This window comes from Cydia pomonella, chromosome 24 (genome assembly GCF_033807575.1).
Source record: "Cydia pomonella isolate Wapato2018A chromosome 24, ilCydPomo1, whole genome shotgun sequence".
In the NCBI taxonomy this organism is placed as follows: domain Eukaryota; kingdom Metazoa; phylum Arthropoda; class Insecta; order Lepidoptera; family Tortricidae; genus Cydia; species Cydia pomonella.
Window position 1 is genome coordinate 5,358,144 of NC_084726.1, and position 19,325 is coordinate 5,377,468.

The following is a 19,325-nucleotide window of genomic DNA, read 5'->3' on the forward strand; positions in this document are numbered from 1 at the left end:
TAATCAGCTTATCATATCGACATTAAAACTATAACAAATTTCAAAATCTGACTACCTGTCAAGCATGTATATTCGATGTTAAAGATATGTGACGTCCCACGCGTAAAGGTACCTTATGGCGGATGGCGCTTACGTCGTTCGGCGTTACGTATTAGTATGCTTAATACTAATGCGGTTCTACGCGACGTAAGCGCCAACCGCGATAAGGTACCTTTTCCCGTGGAACGTTACGTTAACACTTTTGCATCTTACTCCTTTTTAATGAGGCGAAAAATGTAAACATATCTTTGACTTCGACTGTACCAAAGAGAATTAAAAAACCAAGAGTACTCACTGCATATACAACGGGTTTGTTACCAAAAATACGATTATTTTCGTAGTCTACATCTAGCGTCAAGTAGCGGAACTCTCAGTAATGTTACTCGACAATAGATGTCGCGGCAAAGAAAAAGTCTAATAAATAAAATAAATAATAAAATAAAAATAAAAATTATTTATTTTCAGATTCCTCCGATCCATAGATTGTTAGTTACAAGACACTTATAAAACTACATGTCGCGCGTGGATCTGGCTAAGGTTCAGCTCGTAGCCTCTTGGAGCGGGTTCAGCAGCAATAATGTAACGACGCCTTTAGTTTTAAATACTTTTAATAACCAACTAGTACATTTGGTACAAAAAAACAGAATAAAGTAATTATGTATTAAAAAAGGCACGTATGCGTGCGTCTATTAATGAGGCGAATAGCGAATGCGTGGAGTGGGGCTCGGTTCCTCCGTGGCAACATCCTGGGCCAATCACAGGGGCTGTAGATGACGTGATATCGCCGCTGATTGGCTGCCGATGATGCGATATGCGTACGGTAGGCTGCGTAAGTTGCATCGGGTACGGTCTCCCACATAAGTTGCATTGACATACTCCCGGCCTTGGAAACTGGTGGTTTACAAAACGTGATAATGGGACTGATGACGTGGCTAACAGTCTGGCTGAAGAAGCGGACACAGTTTCGAGAAAGCGCGTCTCACAGTTCCTCCAGAAGGCATCCTTACGTCGGCCACTCTCGAGACGCCGTCCTTGCCTGGATACGTTTTGACGATTCGGCCTAAACTCCATTTTAGCGGGGGAGCATTGTCTTCCTTTATGACGACAAGCGTGTTTTCTTTGAGGTCATCAGACTGAAACCTCCATTTTGATCGGGCTTGTAACTCCGTCACGTACTCTCGCGACCAACGACTCCAGAAATGCTGACGAAGCTGTTCGACTCTCTGGTAACGCGTTAACCGATGCTCAGGAACGTCGCTCAGGCTAGCGCACACAGGTGCGGTTAGCGGACGACCAATCAAGAAATGCCCTGGGCTAAGCGGTAAAAAATCGTTGGGGTCAGATGACATAGGAGTAAGTGGTCTAGAATTAAGCAAGGCCTCAATCTCGGTCAAGGTCGTGCTTAATTGTTCAAACGTCAAATGTGCGTTGCCTACAACGCGTCGCAAATGGTATTTACAACTTTTAATACCTGCCTCGTACATCCCACCGAAATGACTGGCGTACGGCGGGTTCATGCGAAATTTAATTTTCTGAGACAAGGCGTACTCTTGTATATCGCCAGATATACTTGAAAGAAATTTTTCAAAATCGTTCATTAGTCCGACAAAGTTTTTTCCATTATCGCTTATTATTTCAACAGGTTTACCCCTACGCGATATAAAACGTTTTAATGCTAATAAGTAACCATCAGACGAGAGGTCACTGACCAGTTCTAAATGAATAGCGCGCGTTACTAAACATACGAATAAACAAATATATGATTTTATTAATTTCGCACCCCTACCTTTGCGATTCAAAACAAGCACTGGACCACCATAATCCACGCCGCAGTATATGAACGGATACCCTGGTTCCAATCGTTCGCGAGGCAGATTGCCCATGATAGGTGTCAATGTTTGACCTTGCATCCGTTTGCACGTGACACAATCATGAACAATCTTTCGTGCTAAATTTCTAGCTCCTACTGGCCACCAGGTTTCCTTTATAGTAAACAACAACAGCTGTGGCGCCGCGTGCAACAGTCGCTTATGTTCGAAACGAAATAATAGCACGGCTAAATAATGTTTACACGAAATTAAAATAGGGTGTTTTTTCTCGTAACTAAACTGGCTAGCATTTTCTAAACGGCCGCCTACTCTTAACACATTCATGTTGTCAAGAAATAAATTTAATTTAGTAAGGCTTGCACCGTGTTTGTTTGTTAACAGCCGTTTACGTGATAAGCAATTATGCACATCTCGGTATGACTCATACTGCGCCAGCCTGGCTAGCAACAGAACGGATTCATTCAACTCGTCTACACTTAATGACCCAGTTTTTTTGCTAAGTTTATTGCGCGCATTGTAAATAAATCGCAAAACATACGCCGCGGTACGCTGTAAACGATTGAATTGAGAAAATCTATGGAAAGGAAAACATCCCTCATTGTCACGATTAGGTACACAAACAAGTGAAACATTCGCCTTTAGCTCGGGCAAATCGTCATTATTTTGGTTATTTTTTAAGTCAGAGTTAGGCTCGAAATTATTATCGCGAAGGAACTCTGGGCCTTGTTCCCAAAATGTAGAAGACCACAACGAATTTAACGGCCGAGATCGCGAGATCAAGTCAGCGGGGTTGTTTTCCCTTCTTACGTGATGCCAGGGATGATTTTGCGTTAAATCGTGTATTTCGGTAACCCTATTTTGTACAAACGTTTTAAGTAAGTTAGGTGGCGTGCGTAGCCAACCTAGGACAATTGTGGAATCGGACCAAAATACTACTTTGTTAAACCGACTGCGAAGTGAACTATCTATTTTTGCATATAGTCGTGCCGCTACTAGCGCCGCACATAATTCTAATTTTGGCAGGGTCACTGGTTTTATTGGGGTCACCTTCCCTTTTGCGCATAATAACCTGACTGTGACACTGTTATCATTATCGATAGCGCGAACATAAGCGCACGCTCCGTACGCGGTTATAGAACTATCACAAAAAATATGCAACTCTAAATGTTTAGGGTTGTCATTTAATACGTAACGCGGAATGCGAATTGACTTTAAATTCGAAAGATCAGCGACAAATCGTGTCCATGTTTTTGCGATGTCGTTCGGGACCGGGGTGTCCCAATCGGCCTTTAGCATCCACAACCTCTGTAAAAGTACTTTCGCGATCATAATAGTTGGGCTAAGCAAGCCGAGAGGGTCGTAGACTTGAGACGAAACCGATAAGATAATGCGCTTTGTTATCGGCTTAGAATTTATTTCAAATCTAGTGTGATAAAACAATTCATCAGAGCGGTTGTACCATCCTAACCCTAACGTTTTGTTTTGTACGTTTTCACCTAATGATAACTCTTTGGACGAGTCCATCGATTCGGTAAATTCATCAAAATCGAAATTAAAAATCCATTTATGCAATGGAAAACATCCCGACTGCAAGACCTTGACGACCTTTGTGCAAATTTGTTTTAATTTATCCTGGTTAGGGTTGCCACAAATAAGGTCATCAACGTAAAAATCATTGTTAATTACGCTGGCTATTTCAGGGTCATCACACTCTAGCGCTAACTGCTTAAGGCACCTACAACTTAAAAACGGGGCGGAATTCGTGCCATAAGTCACAGTTTTTAATTTGTATATTTGCAGTGGGTCAGAGGGATTTTCCCGCCAAATAATTAATTGCAAGTCGCGTTGTTTCTCGTCAACCAGTACCTGGCGGTACATTTTTTCGATATCCGCACACGCCACATACTTGTTTTCCCTAAAGCGCAATAGTATGGATAACAAATCACCCTGTATCGCGGGACCTACAAATTGCAAATCATTAAGTGAATATCCCGACGTGGACGCACAACTACAGTCAAAAACAACCCTTAAGCGTGTAGTTTTGGCGTTTTCACGAAAAACGCCATGATGTGGCGTAAAGTAGTGTGGCGTACCATACGAATCTACATGCTCCATGTGACCTAAGTCGCAATATTCCTTAATGAAGTCGCTATACATTTTTTTATAATTCGGATAACGTTCTAACCGTTTCTCTAATGCGAAGAATCTATGTTCGGCTTGTTTGCGCGTATCGCCTAAAATCTCAGGTGACTTTTTGAACGGAATGCATACACAGAACCTACCGTCGTCGAGCCGTTTTGTAGTCTGCATAAACAAATCCTCACAGATACGTTCTTCCTCACTGCGCGATTCGTTAACCCGTTGACTTATCGGCGCGTCTTCGAGTTCCCAAAATTTACGTAACTGCTCGTCTATAGAAACTTGCATGTCTATAGTTTGCATGAAATTACATACAACGTTAGTTTTTGTTGTATTTTTGCGCGTATTATATGAATTATATGTACGCCCGGATACGAACCAGCCCAAATGCGAATTTTGCATAACCGCTCCGTTACCTAAGCGAATAATACCTTCTTGAATCACGTCCCAATATATATCTGCCCCTATTATAAGGTCTATCGGTTTTTTTTCATAAAAATTGGGATCCGCGAGCACGATTCCGTCCGGTATAACGAATTGTTCTTTGCGCATATTAAGGTATGGCCGCGGGGGGGTTACGCGTGGTAATACTAAACACTTAATGCGCGTAGAATAAGTGCTAGTTAAGGATTTAATGCCAATATCACAAAACCGCGTGTGCTGTGAGACCGGCACCTCCCCGACGCCAAACAAGCTTCGTGTGGACTGTATAACGCGCGTATTTAATTTATCGCATAATGATTGAGATATAATGCACCGTTCACTTCCATTGTCGAGAAGCGCGCATGCCTTCGTAATTTTACCTAAATCATCGACTATTTCAATGATAGCGGTTGTCAACAAAACCGGTTCATCGAATGATGCCTGTGCGCATTGGACATCTGTGTTTAAATCAGCCACCTGACCGTTGTCAATGTGTGCGTGATTTGTTATGGAATAATTACTGGATTTAGCAGTGGAAATATGGGGCTCATTAGGTTTATTTTGGCTTGCATTCGACATGCCGGTACAACTGTTTGTACTGATAACATTAACTTCATCACGATGAATAATTGAGTTATGTTTTTTGTCGCATTTCCTACAAGGCCCATACCTACACGCATCAGCTGTATGACCAGTTCGCAGACAATTTTCACAAAGGTTTTTATCCCGTACTAATTGCAATCGATCTTGCATTTTCAAATCCAGAAACGACTGGCATGAATATAAAGGATGTTTCTCACTACACATCGGACATAATTTAAATTGTTTTTTAAAAGGTGTTTTCACCTGCGGTTTTTCCGTCGCGACATTGCAATGCAACTTTGGTGTATAATTACTGTTTGTATACTTTTTGTTGTCTTGCGAATTGGCCTTACTGTGCGTTACAATTAAAGTTTCAAGCATGTCTGCCCTGCCTCTTAAAAATGTTAATAAATCGTCAATAGTTAATTTTGACTCGCTTGAATCGGCCGACAAAGAACCTTTATGCTGCTCCCACTCTCGCTCAGTGGTGGAATCTAATTTAGAAACGATCATATAAATAAGTAAAGTGTCCCACGAGTCTACAGGCTCCTTTAGGGCTTTAAGAGCGCGTATATTTTTTAACACGTTATCTATAAGTTTCCTTAGCAACACCGGTGATTCTTTTTGCAGCGTTTGCATTGAAAATAAGGCCTTTACATGATTATGAACAAGTAAGCGGCTATTATTATACCTATTCAATAACAACTCCCATGCGATATTGTAATTGTCGGTTGAGAATTCAAGTGAGTCTATAACTAACTGCGCGCTTCCCGTAAGTGACGATTTGAGATAGTGAAATTTTTGAATGTCTGAAATTTCTCGCGAGTTGTGTACTAACGACGAAAATGTGTCTCGAAAGGTAATCCAGTGTTCATGTGAACCGTCAAAGCTAGGCAAAGAAATGGTAGGTAATTTCACCGATTTTAATGCAATCGCGGACTTTTCGGATTCGATTTTAACCTCGTCCTTTACCAATTTCTCAGCTTGGGCCATTATACTATAATATTCGGCTTCAAACTCGTCTCGCGCGTCGAGTTGAGCGTCCAGTTCGGTTTCGGGAAGAACATCTTCAATTTTTGACTGAATATTATTAAATTCGGTGTATAAACCCGTAGCGCCTTGAGTGCGGAGCCTAACTTCGGCCATTTGATTAATGGATAAACCTTGGTCGAACGTTTCTATATATTTAATGAATTTTGTGAGTCTACCTTTAACAGAACCTCTCTTTTTAATAAGATCTTTTAACAACTTTTCTTCCGCCATGTCGGTAGGATGTAAGAAGCGAGGTACTTACAGTTATCCGGATTAGGTACTAAGCTCCCTGCAACTGCTAACGATGCAGCTGCCGGCCTGGCGACCTTTTGCGTGTAGGCAGATCACAAAGACGCCACGTTACAACCACTGGAATTAAAATATGAACACGTATATCACAACTGAAATGAGACAGGGTCGCTATTCTTGATTGGTTCGCCTCACCAAAGCACTGAGTAGCTGCCGATGGCTATCTTTGCCGATTGCGTTACTCTTGCTAAGTATCCTTTGTAGCCACGTTGCTGGTTGCATCCGAGGTCGAAGGTCCAAACTTTATGTCGCGCGTGGATCTGGCTAAGGTTCAGCTCGTAGCCTCTTGGAGCGGGTTCAGCAGCAATAATGTAACGACGCCTTTAGTTTTAAATACTTTTAATAACCAACTAGTACATTTGGTACAAAAAAACAGAATAAAGTAATTATGTATTAAAAAAGGCACGTATGCGTGCGTCTATTAATGAGGCGAATAGCGAATGCGTGGAGTGGGGCTCGGTTCCTCCGTGGCAACATCCTGGGCCAATCACAGGGGCTGTAGATGACGTGATATCGCCGCTGATTGGCTGCCGATGATGCGATATGCGTACGGTAGGCTGCGTAAGTTGCATCGGGTACGGTCTCCCACATAAGTTGCATTGACACTACATTAGTAAACTATCTTATATTACAGGTTTCATACAAATATCTATTTCTTAGGTCGTATGATATGGAGTTCGGTATAACGGCGGAGAATATCCGAATCCCACCTCTCTGCTATCATTTTATGCTAATGCTCTACGATTTTCCGCTAATATTACTCTTACATTCAACATATGAAACTCTTTAATTCAGTATATGAAAATGGAAATGTGCATTTGTTCACAAAGTAAACAACGTACCTTCCTTTAAACAAACCACAATCTTCTTATGTTCTTAAAATGCACAATGCAGTGCAAAGCCACTGCTGTGGTGTTATTCCTAAAACACACCGAGCGCATACACTCGGATGAAACCAGACTTTTGTAGACTGGACGCAAACGTTGATAAATTTGGTCTAGCGCAATGTATGAATTGATGTGCCTTACATTTCTATCATTTCATTACTTACTCAATTTGTGTAATAATGTCTTATTTTTTTTCCTGTGTGCGTAGTGGGGGAAAAGCAAGCTAAGCGTTGGTTCCACCCATTTGGTCCCATCGTCATCAGGTCAAATCGTTGTGGGGCCTTGGGGAAATCAAGAAAACTTTTTAAATTCGTGCATTTGCTGTCGAAAAAACTAGTGATTTAGAACAATCCTACTTAAGTATGGTTTATAATCGTTATTGATAAAGACCGTAAAATGATCATCAAACTCCGTAATAAACCAATAGTTGTGTTTGAGGAATATATCTCTTCTTAGATGTAGAGTAGTAGCATACCCACTTAAGGAATGGAATTCATAAAGTAGGTATGCACTTTTGCAGCTGTGTGTAGGGTCAGCATCAATAGTAGCGGATGAATCAACGCGCCAAAAGTATCTGATATTCCGGATAACTTTTCCAAATATTGATAAATCTCTAAAATTTACGTTCAGAAGTATATATTTTAACGTCTCAATTGTTCTTCATATAGAACCACCACATTTTGTTAAGCTGTTACAGAATGGTAGATACTTTTGAAACCTTGTTTGATCCGCTACTTTTGATGCTGACTGTACTATGAATCAAGAGAAAATTTATTTTTATACTAGTTGACATGAGGTTATGCTTTTTTCAGCGTGGTGAATGCTCTCTGCACTAGACTTGCTTGAACTAAAAAGGACGTAACTAATGTGATTTGCCTACTAATATAATATATTTTATTTAAACCAACGTACAATGGATTACCGGCCTTTGACGGACTTAGGTCTAGTATATTTAGTGCACAAGGATGGAAAATGCTACTTCATTATACTAGAATATCTTTGAGGCTTACGGTTTGGGTTATATTCGGGAAAATGAACATGCAAACTTTAAGTTACATTACATGTTCTTTGCTCCGTCTGTTCTTTGAGGTTTTGAAAGTGAACTTATTATGCAACGTATTTATCGATATCCTTAGTCCCGTGCCACATAGAAGTATAAAAATGTTTAAGTATAATACTAAGTTTAGAGTGTGTGTTGTAAACTTGATCTATTCAAGCTCGAGTCAAAAGCCATCAGCAGAAAAAATAATTAGTACCGCAGATGGGTATTTGTATTTAAAGATATTCCCTAACTTTAGTGTTATAATACTTATAATAGGGAATTTTCATATTGTTTCTACTCAGAATTCCGAGCCCGTTTCATCCTTAAAGAGAAAAAAAATGTCCTAAATTTTTTTGTCCACTTAGTCGCGTTTCCAATAGAAATATTATGACCATAACAAAACGGATTAACAAGAAATATATAAAGTTTTGGGGACACTTATTTTCTCGTATTAGGATCAAAAGAGCTCATGTAAAATGGAAATAATATTTAAAAATCCAAATTCTAAAATGACTTGCATTTTTGTAGGTACACTTAAATGGAAATTGCGCAGATATCAATATGAAACGCAGGTGTATTAATATACGTGTACATCCGATACGCATACCGTATGCGGGGACCGAGATTCTAATGACGTGCATTTGGGTGAGGTATATTGCAGTGGAGGCTGGAGAAAAGTGAACACACATTATGTCAGATAATTTTGCTGTACATTTTCTAAACTTTGCTTAAAAATATCTGAGTGGTACAATACAATAGAATACAAATACTCTTTATTGCACACCTCAATACAGAAACAGTACAAATAATACAATACATAAAGAAGAGGTAAACAACAGGCGGTCTTATCGCTAAAAAGCGATCTCTTCCAGACAACCTTTAGGTAGCGGAATTAAAAAAAAAATATGTACGGGATTCTATTGTGTACGGGATTTAAAAACGGATACCTAATTAATTTTTATTAGTTTAGCGTCCAGTTGACTCCTAAATAGGGATTTAGTAAGATATATGTACCTATAACACCCCAATTACATGTAACCATGACAACTGTGTATGTTCAGGCAAAAATAGATAAATTGAAATCCATATCAAAAGGGACCTTATGGCGGTTGGCGCTTACGTCGCGTAGCACCGCATTAGTATTTTTTTTTTTTTTTTTTTATATTTTTCAAAGGCACATATACATAATCAATTTTAAAGTTACTCGCCAAACTGCTTATGCGGTTTGTTGGCGAGACAGCGCTCATTTTTTACATTTTTATGCACCTAAAAAGGTACCGTACTTAACCCCTTACCGCATATGGCGCGCCGCTAATAATGGCGTAAGCGCCGACCGCCATAAGGTCCCTTCTGATTTGGATTGTCACGTCGTTGCCTTTCCAGGATTTGCTTGTAAATACAAACGGAAAACGCGCTATAAATAATGTATGGGTCTTGTTATCCGAAATAAATGATTAAATTAAATTAAATTAATTAAATTAAATTATAACATAAAATAGAAGGCTTATGATTATTATAATACTAGTATTCGTAAGCGTTTTCTTAAATTGAAGACATTAGAGTGGTTAATGTTGCATTTACATATAGTTAAGAAAACGCGCGGTACACCAATATTTCGTATGGAAATTGCATAAGTGATATTCCATATTTTTAATTAAATTGAAACTACTTACACTTTTTATACCACGCAGTGTACGCACGGCAATATCGCCGAGCCACTTGTTGGAATTGGAATCCCATCGTACACTGGCGTGCACTCGGCCGTTTGCTTCTGACATTGCACGCTTCTATTGGGTTCTGTTTTTGCTTTTTTTGCTTTTGAATATATGAGGGTGGCGATCGTTTTGATCGTACCAGCGTTGTGAATGTAAAGTGATTTATATTTAAAGTAATGGAGCTAAATATAGTTTAAATTGTAATTTTCCTAAACTTTTAGCTTGGTTTATGTCTCAGACATATGTCTAGAAGTCTAAAGGGGCCCACTGATTACCAGTTCGCCGGACGATATCGGCCTGTCAGTAATTCGCGATGGTCAGCTTTTGCGAATAACTGACAGGCCGATATCGTCCGGCGAACTGGTAATCAGTGGGCCCCTTAAGTTTTAAAAGTCCAACCCTCTGTTTTATAATATACTTATACAGTAAGATAAGAGACAATCGTTATAAGAGAATAAATTAATCTGTTCAGAGAAACCTTGGCTTCGACTTTACTTAAGTCGATAAAAACTAAGTACATTCAAAATTTAACAAAAATCCTTACACAGATCCGGGAATCATATTTTTGTTAAAGAAAGGCATAGTTATCATTTAAAAAAAAGTACATTTTATACACATTACAGGAATATAAAATGTGTTTAGTCTCTCGAAACAAGTTTATCTGTTACATCGCTACAATATTCTACACTGGCTTAAAATCCTTACTTCCCAAATAGGCTGTTTTACTGGCATAGTAAATCCCACCTTAACTTGTTATAAATAAAGTCGAGTCTACGGTAAAGCGTAATGTGTAGTCATTTTTTCACAGGCATGCATTGTTTCAAGCTGAGACGAAGTGTATTGTCATCGCTTACATAGTGCAGGCGAACGGTTGTCATAGCCTAGCTTTTATAAGTAGAAGGTCTTGTCTTGATGTACTACCTTGGTACTTCTGCTGTTTCTCTATATGTATTTAGAAAGAGTACCGAGATCATACTTTAGAATCATTAGATGGACTTAAACGATGTCTACGCGCCCTGAAGGTCAAGAAGAAAGCCTTCATTCTCTACAGATCCACCACAGATCTTGTGAGAATTTAGCCCCGCATGCCTACAATTTTAGCGACTTAATGGCGTATGGCAAGGATCAATCCGAAAAAACGTAGTGAAAACCATGACATGATTTCTAACTGAATTACTTATGAAAAAAATCGCACAAAAAAACTCATTTGTGCTGAACAGATGGTATTCGACTTTAATGCCGCTCCTTCACTATGTGTTCTGAACCGTTCTGAGCGAACAATCGTTCGTTCGGTTAATGAATGAAAATGAATGAATGGAAATCTTTATTTTTTATGCTACGGGGACTGCTTACCATCATGCGGGATTACCATCGTTTGGCACCGTCGTGGTAAAAAAAATTGGGAAGAGCACACATTTTCTCAAAACAAAATATTTGCTCAGAACACTAAGTGGAAAGCACGCAAGCGTTATGTCGATAGTATACTAACTGATGCTGGTTTTGGCCTGAGTCAAATACCTCCTTGCACTTAGTGAATAACTTACCAGCCGTGTGAGAGCCGAATGTGTCCGAATAGGATGCAATCTCGTTGCGTTGCATAGAGATGCAGGTTGAGTGAATAAAACGGTGTGACGGGATTCGGAAATAGGGAATTTTTTTCTAAATTTCTGAGTTCTTCTGTTGAGTCTTGAGACGTTTTCCTTTCTTAGTTTTATTTTTGTAGTTTAGGACGGAGAATTTTTATGTGCGGAGTGGATAAGGGATGATAAAACCAACTTATTCGATAGGTTCCAGGTGATTTCTGTTATAAAAGTGAATTCTGATTCTCTTAATAAAAGCCTGAGTATAAATAAATAAATATTTACAAATTGGCTTGTATTGAGGGTACTTAGACAACGATATATATATAATATATAAATGTTTATAAATACTTAAATACATAAAAAACACCCATGACTCAGGAACAAATATCCATGCTCATCACACGAATAAATGCCCTTACCAGGATTTGAACCCGGGACCATCAGCTTCGTAGGCAGGGTGACTACCTACTAGTCCAATATACCTCCATATGGATTTCATCCGTGAAATAAAATTTTCAACTCCATGTTCACCGCAAAATGGTGATAAGTTGAATTTAAAGAACTTCTTTCATATGGGAACTTCTTTAATTAATTGTATAGTAGCGGCAAAACATTTGTTAAAGATGCGATATGGATTAGATATGTCAGTGTCAACAGTGATAACGTTTCTTCAAACAAAGACGACGCTTTTCGACGAACACATCCAATCCACATCGTATCTTTAGGAAATTTCTTAAAGTTCGAATAAGGCCGTTAGTTATTGTTTAGTTTCTAACTTTAGATATCCCAAAGAGGATTGTATTCAGTGTCTCAGTTAGGAAGACGTGGAAACTCTTAATATTCAAAGCGAGTTTCCGACTGTTACGGTCGGTTGAGCAAATTGCTCGATGCAGTTATTGACAGGTAGAATCAACGGGCAGAAGCTATACAGTTTACCAAATAGAGTCAGACCAAGCTAAGTTGGCAACGAGTGCAAGTGCAAGTGTTAAGTAAACGTCATAATTTCATAGAAGTTTGACGTTTAAAATAACACTTGCACTGTCTGGGCTGTCAAAATGCTGCCAACTTATCTTGGTCTGACGCTATTTCGGCATGGCATTTATAATGACAAAGTGTGGCGATGTCATTATTGATGTCAAATTTCTATGAAAATATTACGTTTATAATGACACTCACTTTGTTCTATTCAAAACGGTGCAAAGTTAGCTTAGGCGGGCTCTAATATGTCATCAATAATAAAGTAGTTTGTAATACTGGCTGATACAAAAGAATTATGGATCAATGAAATAGTAAATTGTGTATTAAGGGCGGTAAACAAGAACTAACGAACAAGTGTTTAAAAGCCTAAGACTGTAATAGGTGTGGGTGAGCTCCGGATATGGAGAAGATCTGATTCTATTATTGTTAAAGACCGTTTCCATAGAAGGAAACGTGTTTCTATGGAGTGATCCAGAACTCACCAAACTTCACTACTGAAAAGTTCACAAATACCTTCGGCTAACTACAATCATAGATAGGGTCGCGGTTCAGGCCACTATGGAGTGAAAATAGGTATCCAAAAATTTAAGGTAGGACGCCAGGATACTACTCTCATCAAGCGCATGACATATCCAAATGAAAATCCCAAATTTATTTAATACACAGTTTATTACTTAAATATATATGACCCGCTACGGTCAACACGAGTTATTTATTAGTAAATAAGTAATACTAAATACTTCTTAGTGACACCACTATTTCTTGAAATTTACACTAAATACATCATAGACATCTCTGTGTCTACGGACAACAATATCAAAATTTGTCTTCCTAACATAACACTGTCTAAAGTAAAAGTTATGCCCCAACCTCCGGGGATGTTTAGCAGTAAGCAATTGCTCACAGGGATTACAGGTTACCTGTTCAGCGTAAAGGGTCCATATTTAACTAAAGGTATCTCATAAAAGTCTTAACTTCACGGACACTGCCAAGAAGAACGCTGCCACCGGATGGCACAGCCTTAGAGAACCAGGGTCCAGGAGAACCAGGGTCCAGAAAAAACCAGGGTCCAGAAAAAACCAGGGTCCAGGAAAAAAACCAGGGTCCAGGAAAAAAACCAGGGTCCAGGAAAAAACCCTAAGAACAAAGAAAATGTTCTAGGTTAAAAAAAAATTATGTTTTAACATGTTTAGCTTTATAGAAAAATTATATTTTAAACTGAGGCACAGCACGATTTAAATTACGGCAATGAAGCGATTAAACGACTTACCGGGGTTTATGCCGGGTCCATTATTTCCTATACCAACGACGGCGCCTGCAGACCGCGTGGCAAGACGAAGAGGTGGTTGACGTTACATTAGGTTTTGCTGGAAAATCCACATAAAACACTATATTAACCCATTTGCGAAAGGACACACTACCTCCGCCTTTCCTTCTTTATATATTTAAAAAGTGTGGAAACTCACCAAGTTATGTTAAATTGAAGGAAAAAGATTAGCAGCCGCCATTTTAGGTAGGCTCTAAGACGCTAAATTATGCACATTTTGGGACGAGCTGTAACAAAATTACATTAACGATTACTAACTTGAATTTACCACAGTTTTAGGAAATAAAACCTTCAAGTAGGTTACATACCCCTAAGATTGATTGCCGAAAGATTTTCTAATATACTTCACATCTTGAAGATCGATCGAACAATGATTTATCAAAATTCCAATCCGAGAAACCACAGACAAACTGATGAATGAAAACCTTCTCATTCAATGGATACCACAACTGACCGGTTTGACTCTCGGAATAATTCGAAATATCAACAATAAAAAGAGTTACTCATTTTAGGAAGCAAATAATACGGACTATATTAATAATTGGAAATTATAAAAAGATAAAAGAACCACAAGTATATGTTTATTGTCGTACAACAAGTGTGACCGACCGTCTGTTACGGAACCATGGACAAAAAAAAACCAAATGACATTGACAGCCGTCAGTGTCTACCGCTGAAATAAACAACTGCTCGGTTTTATCGAAATCATACTGTTAATACGTGGTATTTCTATGTTTTAAAATGTATTTCAATTGTGAAATGTATATACCACAACGAAAACAAAGTGCCTGTGTCCTAGCACAACGCAGGAACACGACATGGATGCGCAAAATGCAACGGAGTGAACGCACAGACTGACCTACCGCTCCGGTAAGTTTTGTCCACTCAATATAGCTAAAAGCGTATATGTAAAGTTGAAAATATCACTACAGGTCTCAGTCCTTGACTGACCCACTATGACATCCGTGTCGAAGACATTTCAACTACCAAATCTTACCAAAACAAACATACCATTTTCTAACCTATAAAGTACCTATATAATATGCTACTCAGCTGTTTATAACACTGGGTGGATACCCCAAAGTGTTACAGTTCATCTTTAGTTGGGTTAAAAAAAAAATTTTGAAAAAAAAATTTTTTTTTAATGCTATACGCCCAATAGGAAGTGAACACCTTAACCTACGAAACGTAAATAAGAAACCATCGATAATCTATAAAGAAAAACAAGTCTTACAACCAAAGTTATACCTATGACTTGGTGAATGATCAGTTCGACCAAGGAAATCTAATGACTAATTTTGGTTCGAACCTTCTTATTCCTAGTGCGCGCTTTCCTAAACCTAAAAGAAAACGTCAAAGACGGCAACGTTAACAACCTTCCCTTTATTAAAGAAATTGCCTATCACCGACAGTAGTGGAAATATGTAACAAGCTGCATTCTCTAGCTATTACACAATTCCTAAAATTACAAACAAAAGTTCAGTTACAGCATAGAGTTTAGCGAGAACGTAGTCCTTTTTTCAATAATTAATAGTATTTCATGTAATAGGCCCGTTTAGGGTTTATAAGTAAAGTAAGTTTCTGCAGTTTATTCAGATTATTTAAAGTTTTATGTCTTTATCAGGACACGTGAAAGATTAATGTTGGTCCGTGTGCACCCGGTACCAATAAAAAACAAAAACATGGAACAAATACCCAGTCTGATGAAAACCAGCTTGTGCCAGGTCGCATTCAGTTTAGTAGGTACGTTCAATATTTAGTATCACATAGGATATTTTCAAGTGTAAGTATCCAATTGGTGTTAAGACGAGTACCGCTAACAAGACGGCTCGGCTTCACCAGGACGTACAATGTCTTTTATATGGAAGTTACCTAGAAGTTTTCCTTCTAAGGATTTTAAAGAGTATACAAGAGGACTCAATTTTTTATGAATGACACATTTGTCATAACGGGGCGCTAATTTAGCAGAAAAATGTTTTGCTGCATTTGACAATGGGAAACATCTTTTATAAACGATTTGTCCTTCTTCCAGTTCTACGTGACGCTTCCTCATGTTATAATACCTAGCATTACGTTCATGGGAGGCAATCAACGAGTTACGCACCTTTTGAAATACAGTTTTGAGCTCTTTAAGTCTTTCAGAAAAAGCACCACTGGTATCTAATTCGAGCGCGTTTTGATCTATGGGACCTTCGCTATTATAAAGGGAACCATCTAGAATCATTTGACGACCATGTGTTAAGAAATACGGTGTATTTTTAGTTACTTCGTGACGAGCTGTATTCAACGCACATTGTATTTCCGATACGTTCTTATCCCAGTTACGGTGATCAGAACGCACGTATGAGGCAATGGTTCTTACTAGTTCACGGTTCACTCGTTCCGTTTGATTCGTCTGAGGATGATACCTAGGGTTATAGAAAATATGAGGGACATCATATTTGGACATTAAGTCTCGAAAGTCTTTGGAAATAAATTGAACACCATTGTCGCAGAATATATATTTAGGAACCCCATGTATAAGGAATATCCCTTTTTCCATACACTTAACAATAGCTTTAGCAGTTATGTTGCGTAGTGGAAACAAAGTCACATACTTACTGAAATAATCAGCACATACGAAGAGATACTGATTTCTCAGATAAGATGGAGGAAAGGGACCAAGAATATCACAAGATATTGCTTCGCCTGGCGACGATATACGTCGTGGATTACCCATCAAACCAGGACGAGCTAAGTTAACAGGTTTATAAGTTTTACAAATTTCACAAGAGTCGACGTATTCCTTCACGTCCTGAAATAAAGTAGGCCAATAATATATGTCGGCTATTTTGGAATGAGTTTTACCCACGCCAAAATGACCTGCTGTAGGATCATCATGACACTTATTTAGGACTTCATTACGATGCTCATAAGGAAGTACCAGCTTCCAGTCAAATTGAGCTGTCAGACGATACTTATTCTTAGAGTAACGGAAGAGTTTATCATTTTCAATTTTAAAGTTGGGAAAGAGAGTAGGTTTTTCAGACACCTTTCTATATAGATCAAGATACCAAGGATCTTGAATAGTAGCAGAATTTAAAGAACTAACGTGAATACGAGAAAGACAGTCAGGTATGACATGTTCTTTGCCCTTCCGGTGAATTATTTCAAAATTAAATTGACTCAATCTACACGCCCATCTATTTAATCGTCCTGTAGGGTTTTTTAAGTTTTGAAACCATTTTAAAGATGCATGATCTGTTACAATATAACATTTTCTCCCTTCTACATATGCACGAAATTGCTCAAGACCATAAATCACAGCTAAGAGTTCGCGCTCAGTAGCTGAATAGTTCGTCTCTGGTTGGTTAAGTGTGCGGCTGCAGTAGGCAATAGGATGATCGACTCCATTAAAAGGTTGAATCAGAACAGCGCCTACGGCGTAGGAAGATGCATCCGTATGGATATAGAAGCATTCATTAAAGTCGGGACATTTAAGAATAGGAGAAGACACTAAGGCAGATTTAAGTATGTTAAAAGAATCGTTGACTTCATCTGTCCATTCAAATTTTACTTTCTTACTCGTTAAGCGAGATAAGGGACGAGCTATTTTTGCGAAATTATTAATGAAACGTCGGTACCAACCGCACATTCCCAGAAAACGTTTAATATCCTTAGCATCTTTGGGAGTAGGAAAATTTAAAATTACATCAATTTTAGACGGATCGGTTCGCAGACCGTATCGATCAACTAAATACCCAAGATATTTAAGTTCACTCCTACAGAAGGATGATTTTTTCATGTTAATAGTTAAGTTTGCCGATTTTAGTTTTTCAAAAACGGCATTGAGCAACCTTATATGTTCATCAAAATCGGAAGTCTGCGAACCGCCAGTTCATGTGCCATTTCGTCTTTATGTAAATGTATGATTTTACATCCCGCATTTAGGAAATCCATTTTTTAAGATTGATATTTAATATCAGAAGTAAGTCAGTGTCAAGTTTTGAATTGCAATATTTTAAAGTTAAGTTAAAACTTAATTAGATTTTAACCCTTTTAAAGTATTTTAAAATAGTGAGAAAATTTCTCTTATGTAAGGCTAATTATTTAGCGTAGTATAGTTTTATTTATAAGTTGGTTAAATTTATAAGTTTAACCTCCAACTCAAGCAACCATTTAAAACAATAACTTGCAATCCCTTTTACATAAAATAACCTTAATACCAAAATAATGCAAAAATGTTTCACTTGGACATGTCATACTCCATAGGCCATACGTTGGGCATGCCACTGTAATAGGTGTGGGTGAGCTCCGGATATGGAGAAGATCTGATTCTATTATTGTTAAAGACCGTTTCCATAGAAGGAAACGTGTTTCTATGGAGTGATCCAGAACTCACCAAACTTCACTACTGAAAAGTTCACAAATACCTTCGGCTAACTACAATCATAGATAGGGTCGCGGTTCAGGCCACTATGGAGTGAAAATAGGTATCCAAAAATTTAAGGTAGGACGCCAGGATACTACTCTCATCAAGCGCATGACATATCCAAATGAAAATCCCAAATTTATTTAATACACAGTTTATTACTTAAATATATATGACCCGCTACGGTCAACACGAGTTATTTATTAGTAAATAAGTAATACTAAATACTTCTTAGTGACACCACTATTTCTTGAAATTTACACTAAATACATCATAGACATCTCTGTGTCTACGGACAACAATATCAAAATTTGTCTTCCTAACATAACACTGTCTAAAGTAAAAGTTATGCCCCAACCTCCGGGGATGTTTAGCAGTAAGCAATTGCTCACAGGGATTACAGGTTACCTGTTCAGCGTAAAGGGTCCATATTTAACTAAAGGTATCTCATAAAAGTCTTAACTTCACGGACACTGCCAAGAAGAACGCTGCCACCGGATGGCACAGCCTTAGAGAACCAGGGTCCAGGAGAACCAGGGTCCAGAAAAAACCAGGGTCCAGAAAAAACCAGGGTCCAGGAAAAAAACCAGGGTCCAGGAAAAAAACCAGGGTCCAGGAAAAAACCCTAAGAACAAAGAAAATGTTCTAGGTTAAAAAAAAATTATGTTTTAACATGTTTAGCTTTATAGAAAAATTATATTTTAAACTGAGGCACAGCACGATTTAAATTACGGCAATGAAGCGATTAAACGACTTACCGGGGTTTATGCCGGGTCCATTATTTCCTATACCAACGACGGCGCCTGCAGACCGCGTGGCAAGACGAAGAGGTGGTTGACGTTACATTAGGTTTTGCTGGAAAATCCACATAAAACACTATATTAACCCATTTGCGAAAGGACACACTACCTCCGCCTTTCCTTCTTTATATATTTAAAAAGTGTGGAAACTCACCAAGTTATGTTAAATTGAAGGAAAAAGATTAGCAGCCGCCATTTTAGGTAGGCTCTAAGACGCTAAATTATGCAC

At 38.4% G+C, this 19,325-nt stretch overlaps 2 protein-coding genes across 4 annotated transcripts in view; one reads left to right on the forward strand and one right to left on the reverse strand.

Annotated features, from left to right (window-relative positions):
- Nucleotides 1–19,325, forward strand: part of LOC133530999 (heterogeneous nuclear ribonucleoprotein L) — a 695,759-nt gene that overhangs the window by 538,576 nt on the left and 137,858 nt on the right. The gene's annotated exons all lie outside the window — the stretch shown is intronic.
- On the reverse strand, nt 630–2,592 carry LOC133530957 (uncharacterized). Its single transcript, XM_061869017.1, has one exon. It carries the CDS (start codon nt 2,190–2,192, stop codon nt 972–974), a length of 1,221 nt encoding a protein of 406 aa, XP_061725001.1. The 5' UTR covers nt 2,193–2,592; the 3' UTR covers nt 630–971.